This window comes from Carassius carassius, chromosome 26 (assembly GCF_963082965.1).
Source record: "Carassius carassius chromosome 26, fCarCar2.1, whole genome shotgun sequence".
Classification (NCBI taxonomy): Eukaryota; Metazoa; Chordata; class Actinopteri; order Cypriniformes; family Cyprinidae; genus Carassius; species Carassius carassius.
Window position 1 is genome coordinate 8258970 of NC_081780.1, and position 11581 is coordinate 8270550.

Consider the following 11581-nt stretch of genomic DNA (forward strand, 5'->3'; position numbering starts at 1 on the left):
AAAACAAAACAAAACAAATAAGTTCAAATAACATAAACGGCAAAAACAAAATAACAAAATTCAAAACAAACAAAAAAAGAGCTCATAACTGATATAAAAACAAAACAATACCTTAAACAGAACAGCTAAATACAATAAAATAAATGAAAGAGCTCATAAATTTTGTAGATTATTTTGTTTAGTCCTCAAATTATAATTTTGGATGCTATTCCAAGTGTCAGGAGTCTTTGATTTACATTGATCACATTGAAGGTCAAATTACTGTTCTTGCAAATCTTAAACAATGCATTATGTCTGAGTTCCCAGTCAACTAGAAAGCAAGTTTTATTTACTTGCCAAAGCCAATTTTCACATATATTTGGCACTTGGTGAGTGTTAATTTTGGACCCCGTTGGGAATGCTGTTGTGAACCACAAGTTTTACCATTACAAGATTTCTATGGGATTTTAGGAATTGTATCAGATTGTACATCAAATGTAATGAAACACTTCAAATGCAAAACAGCGCCTTCAACAGTAGACCTACATATTCTAATGAATAATTCACATGTAATTCAGTCATTCCCTTTGGCATTTCAGCTGTTTCCTAGGTTCATTTACATTTCATTCACTGCATGACCTCATAATCAAATTAGACTGCTAGAACAAATGGATGTGTTCATAAAGATTTGAAAGAAAGAAAGAAAATGTGATTTATGGCGGAAACTGATAAAACTAGGGCTGGGCGATATATTGCATTACATTCACGATACTTTTCCTGGAAATACAAAAGGACACAATGAGACAAACTTCAGAAGCAAAAATAGTGTTGAGTTAATATTTTTGAATTACATTTGTGAATCAGTTCAACTCGTAAAATCGTCATAAAATAATGTCTCCATTTGAAATTTTTATATATTCAAATATTTGTTTAAATGATTTATTTCTGTTCACCAAGTGAAAAAATGCAATTGAAAACTAGATTTTAACCATATTTTATTCACCAGATATAGTTTTACATTTTAAGATTAGGCTTCTTGACCATACAGTATATCATCCAGCTCTAGGCATAACTTACTGGTACTTGAATGCTGTATAATATACAAAAGCGTATTTCTTCACATGTATTATGTAGTCAGATTTGTTTATTTTGGCATAGAATGTGTGATTAAAGAACTGTTTTGTGTTGGACAAGTAGAGAGGACGAAGATTAATAAAATAAGCGTATTATATCTGCCAGCTATATGACCTTGTATGAAATACAAAGCACAACTGCAGCGGATACACTACTTAAAGGACAGAAAGTGATTGAGTAAAAGAGAGGCGAGAACTAGAAGAAAAACAGGGAAGAGAGCAAAGAAGAGGAAGTGTTTGTCTGTGGAGGGGAGAATCAATCTGAAGGCTAGCTCAATCCCTCAGTGTTATCTGGCTTGGTGGCGCGGGCCATGGGTCCAGATTGCAGATGATCTACATGCCTTTATGTAAGTGAAGCTAATCTGTCATGGCCTGAGGGAGGTGGGGAGAACCAGACGGAGCGCCGGGGCTCCATCACTCTTACTCAGTCCTGCCAGTGTGGCCTCATAAACTACCAGAGTCCCTGCTAATGAAACACAGGCACAACACACAGCTGCCAATCAACATGTGAGATAGATAGATAGATAGATAGATAGATAGATAGATAGATAGATAGATAGATAGATAGATAGATAATTGCTTTTATCGCTTCTCTGTGAATACAAATCTATTTGTGCTCCAGTTTTCAGACTGAATTTACAGAAGTTTCCATCCTGCTCTACTCTCACCTCTCGGCTCATTCCCCATTCCACAATTAATTCGGTCATTTATCCTCCATCCCAGTCAAGGGCATGGCCCGAGATCTCTTAATTAAAGAAGAAAGAGAGAGAAGAAAAAGAAAGTTCTCCATCTTCAAACAAAGCTCTAACTGGCACGCAGCTTTATCTGATAATTTAAACTCTCTTAACCCCTCTTAATTAATCCCAAACACACACTTCTGACATCCAGCGCTTGATTAATGAAATTAGCTCAGCGGAAGTCAAATAACATCAGCCTCGGACAGTGCTAGCGTAACCCCAGTTGAAGCTTACGAGATCTGTACACTTGTCTGAGGAACAACTGCTGGGAATCGTAGATGTGAGAAAGTGATGCAAGAGGCCTTTGCACTGACGTAAAGTGAGCACTTTTACTTCTGATGGTTCAGGTTGCACCATGTCATCCAGAAATCCAGATATGTTCTTGGGTTTTAATTATTATACAAGATCACTTGAAATAGACATTCACATCAAGTTTTCACATTAGAATAAAATGTATTCTTAGTTTATGATAGATACTGGACTTCATTTAAAGGGATAGTTCACTCAAAAATAAAAATTTTGTCATCATTTACTCACCTTCAACTTGTTCCAAACTTGTGTGAATTACTTTCTTCCATTGTTAAAAAGATATTCTGAAGAATGCTGGTAGCCACTTGACGGTACCCATTCACTTCCATAGTATTTTTTTTTCCACACAATGGAAGTCAATATCTACCATCAACTATTTGGTTAACAACATTCTTCAAAATATCTTGTGTTCAACAAAAGAAATACATTTTTCGAACAGCTGAAAAAATGATAGAATTTTCATTTTTGGGTGACTTATAATTATAACTTATAATTGACCTCATAAACAGATATGACTTCTTTCCATCACGTCACTGGCTGATCTGAACAGTTTTCATTGGTTCAAATCTCCCATGATTTTGCACAGATTCAGGCCATAGGGAGTTCATGATATGCAGGATAGCGTCCAGTCACGTAATGGTAAATCTGTAATAATAAAAAGACAGATTAATAATAATTCAGCAAATCTATCTAAACTGATAAAAGCTTTGTCAAAAGCAGTTACATTTATTCTAATACATAAATAAAAGGAATAATCTAGATCCTATTCATCACAGCATACCAGGGTCACGACTCTGCACTCCCTGAATAGTGTCTGTTTCCATCCTTAATGGGTGGTAATTATCAGTTTATCACACCTGAAGCCAGAATAGAGTGGCTCTGAGAGTGTGAAACACAGTGTTGGTTTAATTACCTGCCGTTCGATGTCAGCTAACAGGCTACTCGCTCCCAGTCGGAAAAGGTGAGGACTGAGCCACTCGTCTCCAAGCTCTTCCTTCATTAGGGTCAGCCACACCAGAGACTCCTGCGCTGTACGGATGCCTCCCGCGGGCTTGAAACCCACCTGAGGAACAACGAATGCATCAGTCAACAGGCTGGATGATTTATGGAAAAGAAGGTGATTTGGAGATTCAATGAGTCGTTTACCTTATAGCCTGTCCTTAAGTAGTAGTCACGGATGGCCCGCACCATTACTATGGCAACGGGGTAAGTGGCATTGACGGACTCCTTGCCAGTTGAAGTTTTGATGAAGTCGGATCCTAGTGGTTACAAAATACAGGAGACACAAAACCTTTTGACTATGATTATTTAGGCCAAAACCAATGTAGACAATTATTCTAATTTCTAGATGTATATTTATGTCTATATCTATCTATCTATCTATCTAGCTTTATTTAAATAAATAATAATGATCAAACATATACATATATTACATTTACATAACACATAAATTATTTAAATCTCAAAGAGAAAGCCCTTTAAAGTAATAATAATAATATTTAATAAAATAAAACGCACGTGTGTGTGTGTGTGTGTGTGTGTCTATATATATATATATATATATATATATATATATATATATATATATATATATATATATAATGGTCAACAAGTCTTGATATCAAATAATTTGACCTTTTATGAATCTGTCACAGTATGGTTAGTGTCATGTGATGGCTCTCTCAAAAAACAATAGGTACCTCGAATTATGATATATGACCTTAAAAAATACCTTTAAAAACCTTTTTTGAACATAATCATTAAGAAATACACTCACATCTATTCAAGTTCAAGTATTCAAATACTGTATGAATTATCTAAGCAAATTAAAATTAAGTTATTCAAATCTTGAGATAAAAAAAAACATTAGTTGTAGATTTAGAAAAAAATTTGGTCATGTATCACATTTTGAGGTAAATTTTTTGCAACTAACCATACTGTGAATGATTTTGCCCCTTTAAGATTATTTGTAAAAACCTTTTTGAACAAAATCATTAAAGGGATAATTCACCCAAAAATTAAAATTATATCATTAATGACTCACCCTCATTGTCATTCCAAACCCATAAGAATTCCGTTCATCTTCGGAACACAGTTTAAGATATTTTAGATTTAGTCCGAGAGCTTTCAGTCCCTCCATTGAAACTGTGTGTACAGTATACTGTCCATGTCCAGAAAGGTAAGAAAAACATCTTCAAAGTAGTCCATGTGACATCAGAGGGTCAGTTAGAATTTGTTGAAGCATCGAAAATACATTTTGGTCCAAAAATAACAAAAAACTATTACTTTATTCAGCATTGTCTTCTTTTCCGGGTCTGTTGTGAGCGCGTTCAAGTGTAGTGATATCCGGTTAGCGAACGAATCATTTGATTTAACTGGATCTTCTTGAACTAGTTCACTGAATCGAACTGAATCGTTTGAAATGGTTCACGTCTCCAATAAGCATTAATCCACAAATGTCTTAAGCTGTGAATTTTTTTAACGCAGCTGACACCAGCTGAGTTAAAATAAACCAATATCCCGGAGTAATTCATTTACTCAAACAGTACACTGACTGAACTGCTGTGAAGATGAACACCGAGCCGAGCCAGATAACGAACGAAAGATTGACTCGTTCACGAGTCAAGAACCGGTTGCATCGGTTTTCGGATCACCAGTAGTGATGGGAAGTTCGGTTCGATTCAATAAACCGGTTGAAGAAAACGGTTCACCAGTTCTTTTGCACTCGACGTAATGACGTCATTGACGATGATTGCCCTTCATTCAAGCCTTCGGTTTATCCGCGATCATAACATTAGCACAGAATAGTTCAGAATCAATCACCAAAAGAATCAGTTCGGTTCAGACGCTCTGTGTGTCGGTCTGTAATATCAGCTCCTCGGTTCTCGAATCGGACGCGTCTGACAGAAACGGTTCTTGACTCGAGAACGAGTCAATCTTTCGTTCATTATCTGACTCGGCTCAGTGTTCATCTTCAGTTCTCTCTTCACAGCAGTTCAGTCAGTGTACTGTTTGAGTACATGAATTACTCCCAAGATATTGGTTTGTTTGAACTCAGAGGGAGTGTCAGCCACATTAAAAAAGGTAACAGCTCAAGTCATTTGTGGATTAATGCTTATTGGAGACTGGAACCGTTTAAAACGATTCAGTTCGATTTGGTGAACTGGTTCAAGAAGATCCAGTTAAATTGAATGATTCATTCACGAACCGGATATCACTACACTTGAACGCGCTCACAACAGACCCAGAAGAGAAGACAATGCTGAATGAAGTCGTAGTTTTTGTTATTTTTGGACCAAAATGTATTTTCGATGCTTCAACAAATTCTAACTGACTCTCTGATGTCACATGGACTACTTTGATGATGTTTTTATTACCTTTCTGGACATGGACAGTATACCGTACATAGATTTTCAATGGAGGGACAGAAAGCTCTCGGACTAAATCTAAAATATCTTAAACTGTGGTCGGAAGATGAACGGAGGTCTCACGGGTTTGGAACGACATGAGGGTGAGTCATTAATGACATAATTTTCATTTTGGGTGAACTATCCCTTTAAGAATCATTCAATCACATGTATTTAAATTGTAAAGAAATAAGATATTTATTTTTACTTGAGGATTACACCACATGATATTTCCATCAAGCTAAAACTTTCTTGAAAATTATATTAAGATCTTCAAAATTGACAAGAGTGCAAAGACTGAAAGATTTCAATGAAAACAACATGTTTTTAATTGTCAGACTGCATCTGCATACTACAGGTCAAACCGGTTAGTCATTCTGACTCTCACTTCGTTAACAACCCCCAAAAACTTCCATCTGACACTTGTTTTTGTCAGGGGTTGGCAACCTACGGCACGCGTGCCAACAGTGGCACGCAGAGGGATAATCGCTGGCACGCAAGCAATAAGGAAAACTGTATAATGACGTACAGTTTGATGTAATAACTTCTCATAGTCACACAGCCTGTTAGGAGCTACAAATACTATTAAAGTGTGAGAATTAACTTGCATGGATGCACGTGCAAACACTGCACATACTAGGTGCTTCAGATCAAAGCCTCGGTCTAACAGCACTCGTCAATGTCAAAATGACTGAGATGGCCAATCAGATCAAAGTAGGCGGGGTTTACTGTTCACAGAAGCAGAGCGTGAAGCGTCAGTTTAACGTTAAAGAGAGTGAGGTAAGATGAAGCTGCAAATCAATTAACATTAGTCAACTTTTAATAATACGTTTTACCATAGAAATGTTAAATGACCTAAAGCTATATCCAGTGATGAAAAATTTTCTGAAATATGGCCATTTTGAGAGAAAGAAAGTGGGGGGGGGGGGGTAAATTGTCTCTCTCTGCAGACAATGAAGCGATTTTGCCCCTTTGTTGTTGAGAAATATAATGTAGCGATTCAGTATCGATTAATAAAAGTAGCGTGACAACACTCATAGGTTTATGAGCTTCTGAATGCTACTTTTTGCACAGCACGATCTCAGATCTCTGTGTGCGAGTGGTGTGTGTTGTGTGTGTCTGTGTGTGCACGTTCATCAATTAAAGCAGTGCATTAACGTTGATTAAACGTTAAAAAAACTTTTTTTTATCGTATAATAAAAATTTGTGTATGTACCGTTTAAATACAGAATTATATCGGGGTGGGGGGGGGGGGGGCTGTGCACACTTGGCACAGTGGTTAACCATAAAAATAAAAAAATGGCACGTCATGCCGAAAAGGTTGCTGATCCCTGGTTCAGACTGACAGGTCAAAGTTCACATTTCAACAAGCTCTGAAAATAGAAAGTCCTGCACATTTTTAGCACCTCCATTCAAGCACTTCGGAGAGGCGTCAGTTTTTTGCACCCCGACAGGACATTAGTCGCGAGGGCAGAGGAGGCTAGACAAGAACATATGGTCCCGTCGAGAGGGCGCAGAGGGTGTGCGTTCGTTCATCAATAAGAGCTTTCATTTCTCCCTTCCTCTCCTTCATAGCCAATTACGGTTTATCAGCGTTCCGATAAAAATAGAAGATAAAATGACGCTTCTAATGGATGAACCACAAACTGTGGACCAGCTCTTACCCCCAGCACCCGAGTCCCGCCTGCCCTTCCTCGTGTCTAATGACTGTTCATTACCACACAGAACAAGATGAACATTTTCCAGTTCATTAAAGATACTTTCTATGTGTTTTTCCACTCTTTTTTCCACCCCTTCCCCTTTCCTCCGACACTCTTTCACTCTATTGCTCACCCTCTCCCTCAAACTGACATAATCCTTGAGATTCGTTCTGGGGAGTCTTAATTACATGATAATGGATAACGGTTATTAAACGCGGGCGACAGTAATGAAGCTCTATTCATTTGCGGCGGTGCGGGGGGACACTGCCGGAGAGCGTGGGAGTAAAATAGCTCCGGCGTCGCAGATTAATAGGTGAAATTATCATTCAATTTCAGAAACCTCATATGCAATTCATAGGAACAAGGGGAGATTAAGGAATGAGCGCGGCGACAAAAGCAATGCATTTTAATAACGATCCCTATCAGAGCCGCTGACAATTGGGTACAGTAATCGGCTTAATGTGCAATGGCTATTTAAGCATACAGTCACTGGCCTGCTCTGTGTGTGTGTGTGTGTGTGTGTGTGTGTGTGTGTGTGTGTGTGTGTGTGTGTGTGTGTGTTTGGACATCTGGATGGCAAAGTGCAGAAAGAATGAGCAATCGCGCCACCCTGTGGGCAAAAGATCAAACTTGCTAAGGCAAGCATCCCTGTTAGTTTCGATCATACCAGGAGGTCAGATTTAACAGGTTAACTTGTTCAGTTGGTCCCTGCTGGTGAATGCTGTTACTATACAGGCACTCAACAGTATTTGTGCATTTTCATGACAAAAGGGAAACAAATGAAACTGTACAATATAACTAAATACATGCATAAATAAAAACATGCATGCATACATTTTTGACAGAAAAAAAATGATGTCTTAATTACACAATATTGGATAATAAATTAATGTTCTATTTTACAATAAATTGTTACATAATTACATATGTTAAAATAAATGCTTTAATAACTATATATTTATAATAACTAAATTTGTAATTAAAAATATCAATGTGATGTGATGTAAAAAAAAAAAACTAAAATAAATATTGATTTTTTTAAAGGCATAAAGTTAATATCAGGATGACAACTGTCCTGATATAATATGGGTGGAGGGGATTATTAAAATAATTCAAAGTTAAATTAATTCCTCAAAAGAAATCCTTATCAAATAGTTTGACAGAAGCCTATTATTTAAAGAGTAAGTATTTTTATAATAAAAATATAAATTATTTATTATTTTTAACATTTGAAAAACGTGTCCAAAAATAAGTCATGTAAAACAACTGAATGAATGAATAATAACCATAATTTAAATTATCTAAATAAAAAAATATATAATAATAATAATAATAATTTATGCCCTCTGACATTTACATATATTTTGCAATAAGGAATATTAATACCACTGAAGCAAATCAAGCTCGAAAGGCAATGATGCAAAATGCTCATGGTACAAGATATGACACAGTCGTACATTTGACACCTGTGTTCACATCAATGTCCTGTTAAGAAGTAAACGGTTTGAAAACCTTCCTTGACAATGACTTAAAAATTATCATGTAAAATAATCTAGACTTTTATTTATTATTGATTCAAGGCTGCACAGCTGCAAGCAGTTTCCAACAGAAATCCCATTTCTGCAATTTAAAACTAAATTGCACCTCTGATATCTATGCTTAATGTTCTCACCTGCCATCATGGACACCAGACTGGCCTTGTAGACGTTTGTGAAGGTTCCCAGCTCTCCCACGGCCAGGATGGTCTTCATATGGGCGTCTCCACAGGCCTCTCTGAACTGCCGGATCTCATCGTAGAGAGCTGAGACGACAAAAATTAACTCTCAACAGGTTGTTGGTTTAAAAAAATATCACACAAGAACTAAGGAAAACCATGCTGATGGTTATGGCCAATGTCAGCTGCTCAGTCTGAAAGAAAGCAGCGTAAACCAAGAGCAACAGGCTTGTTTAAGAAGGAATTCCTTTAGCGCTCTGCTTACACACACCTGTCCACTGCCCAGTGAGTGCCAAAGTCCGGTTTATGACAATATCGATCTCTGTAGCACCATCTTCCACGGCCATCTGAACCTCCTCAAGACGGGTCTTCAATGGAGTTTGTCCAGCAGGAAAACCAGTTGCCACTGAAGCAAAGAGAATGAGCAAAAGAGACTGTGAGGTGAGACAATGCAGTTGCACCCTCTCTGGGAAGCTGTTTGAAGAAGGAATGAAACGTGTTTTAAGATGAGCGGTTTCAAACGTCTTACCAGATGCAACAGGAAGACTAGATTTGGCTGCTTTAAGAGACTTCACAGCATCAGCCACCCGTGATGGGTACACACATACCGCTGCAGTCGTGATTCCTGAAATCACGCACACACACACACACAGTGTTCAAATCAGCAAAAATTGTAATTTAATTTAATGTAAAGACACAATTGTAAAAAATGAAAATCAGCATTGACGTATAAAGAAAAATTCTTAAAAGTCCTGTTAATGTCTACTGTTTATGATGTTGCATACTACGGTTTTATTTAGGAAACTGTAGAATATTTAAGTTGTTCACTGTAAGTCACCGATCTCGTCAGCAAATCAACTTCTGTGAAAAGAGCTTTGTCTCCCTCTTGTGGGCAGATCTACAGTGACAAGCTTATGTTATTGATTCTGACAACCATAAATACACTATCAAATATAATATATATATTATAGAAGATATAACATTCATAAAATAAAATAGTTTAACAATTAAAAACTGCTCTAGAAACATTTACATCCCTATCTATGTAACTTTTTTATCAATGTTGAAAACTTCTGCTGCTTAATTTTTTTTTTCTTTGTGGAAACAAATTTTGAAATGTAAATATTTTGTGACATTATAAATCTATTCAAAAAATGTTATTTTATTTTTTTAGTTTTGCTTCAATAAGTTTTTCAAGACTAGTTCTAGTAAATCTGCATGGGGATTTAAATATCTGAATTAATTTATCCATTATTATGAGTAATGTGTCTAACAGTAATTTTATTTAAATTAGGTTTTAAATTAATTTTAGTTATGTTTAAGAAAAAAAATAGTTTTACATTATAGCAAACTGCGATCTTCGTAACAGAATATAACAGAGAGACGTGGAATCAGTTATTCAAGTGCACCAAGAGGGATGATGTGACATGAAACAATCCTCCAGACAGAGGCACCTTTGTGACAGACCTTTGTCGTGCATGTCCATGCTCTTTAGCAGATCATGCCGGATCGGTTGTGTGGCCTTCATGCAGAGTCGATGGACATTTGAAGGTGTATCGTCACCAGCGAGTGTCGTCAGATCAATGCACGTGACGGCCTTCAGCAGCCAGGCAGCCTACAATAACAATGCAGGTCAATAAAGATGTATTTGCGCTGACATAAAGCAAAAATACAGTCAACTATTTACCTGCCACTGTTTTTTGGCCACTTTGCTTCCCTGGATCTGCTGAGCTCGTTTAAGAACAGCTTGAGTGTTGACTCTGACTTTCGAAACCCATCCAAGATCTAAAATAAAGCAAGAATAAATAATAAAAGAGGTCTTAAAGTCAGTTTTGTCTTGTTATTTCCCTCTTCTCAATGCGAGTCATGAGACACATAAGGCATGTGAGATTCATTAAGTGCATTTCAGCTGTAAATGGTTTAAAATCAACAGTATATTTGGAAGAAAGAACGAAATCCAAAATAAGACTTCAAATGAATTACAAAGACTAGCAGAAGGTTGAATTTGGGAGTTTAAAACCGGGCAGATGGAGTTACAAATTAACTACACATAACACCAAGAATATACTTTGCACTTTACATGTTAAATGTTAGATGTATAGACTAAATTACACCACTTACACAAATAAAATAAAATAAACTTTATTTTCATGTTTTCTGCCTCGTTTAATCTAATGTTCACACTATCACGTGGAAAATGTAGCGGTATGTAAAAGCTCCGATTCGTTTGGAGAAAATGATAACACGATAGAAAGAAAAAAAACAGCTCACCAAGTTCCATTCCTGGATTTCTAGCGGACATGATGTTTAATTCAAATTACTGAATGAAATGAACTGAAAATATTACTTAATTTTGGAAAGTAGTATCAATGCACACTGACAGCTTTAACAATACGAGTCTTCCGGGATCGCTCGTCACTGACACGACACTCTTTCAGCCAATCATTCCACATATATGTAAGGCGTAGAATGATGACGTTTTCTCTTTTTTATTTTTTAACTAACGTTAGTTAAGGGTCCAAAATCACACTAGAGCAGTGGTATTTCTTTTTGAAGGGAAATACTATATTAATCTACTTATTTTAAACAAGAGAAATAATAG

The 11581-nt window shown here is 36.6% G+C and overlaps 1 protein-coding gene across 1 annotated transcript; it reads right to left on the minus strand.

Moving 5' to 3' along the window:
- Positions 1-2651: 2651 nt before the first annotated feature.
- dera (deoxyribose-phosphate aldolase (putative)) lies at positions 2652-11410 on the minus strand. The gene is made up of 9 exons (XM_059510994.1): positions 11251-11410; positions 10667-10764; positions 10447-10594; positions 9509-9604; positions 9251-9385; positions 8938-9066; positions 3305-3417; positions 3072-3221; positions 2652-2803 (listed from the first exon to the last, which is right to left on the minus strand). The coding sequence occupies exons 1-9, from the start codon at positions 11279-11281 to the stop codon at positions 2747-2749; spliced, it is 957 nt and encodes a 318-aa protein (XP_059366977.1). The 5' UTR covers positions 11282-11410; the 3' UTR covers positions 2652-2746.
- Positions 11411-11581: the final 171 nt, after the last annotated feature.

Excerpts from the sequence above, each read along its gene's own strand:
- dera (XM_059510994.1), bottom strand. The coding sequence starts at position 11,281 with ATGTCCGCTAGAAATCCAGGAATGGAACTTG. Across the intron at positions 10,765-11,250 it reads AAATCCAGGAATGGAACTTG|ATCTTGGATGGGTTTCGAAA; the intron begins GTGAGCTGTTTT and ends GCTTTATTTTAG. Across the intron at positions 9,067-9,250 it reads ACTCACTGGGCAGTGGACAG|CTCTCTACGATGAGATCCGG; the intron begins GTGTGTGTAAGC and ends TTGTCGTCTCAG.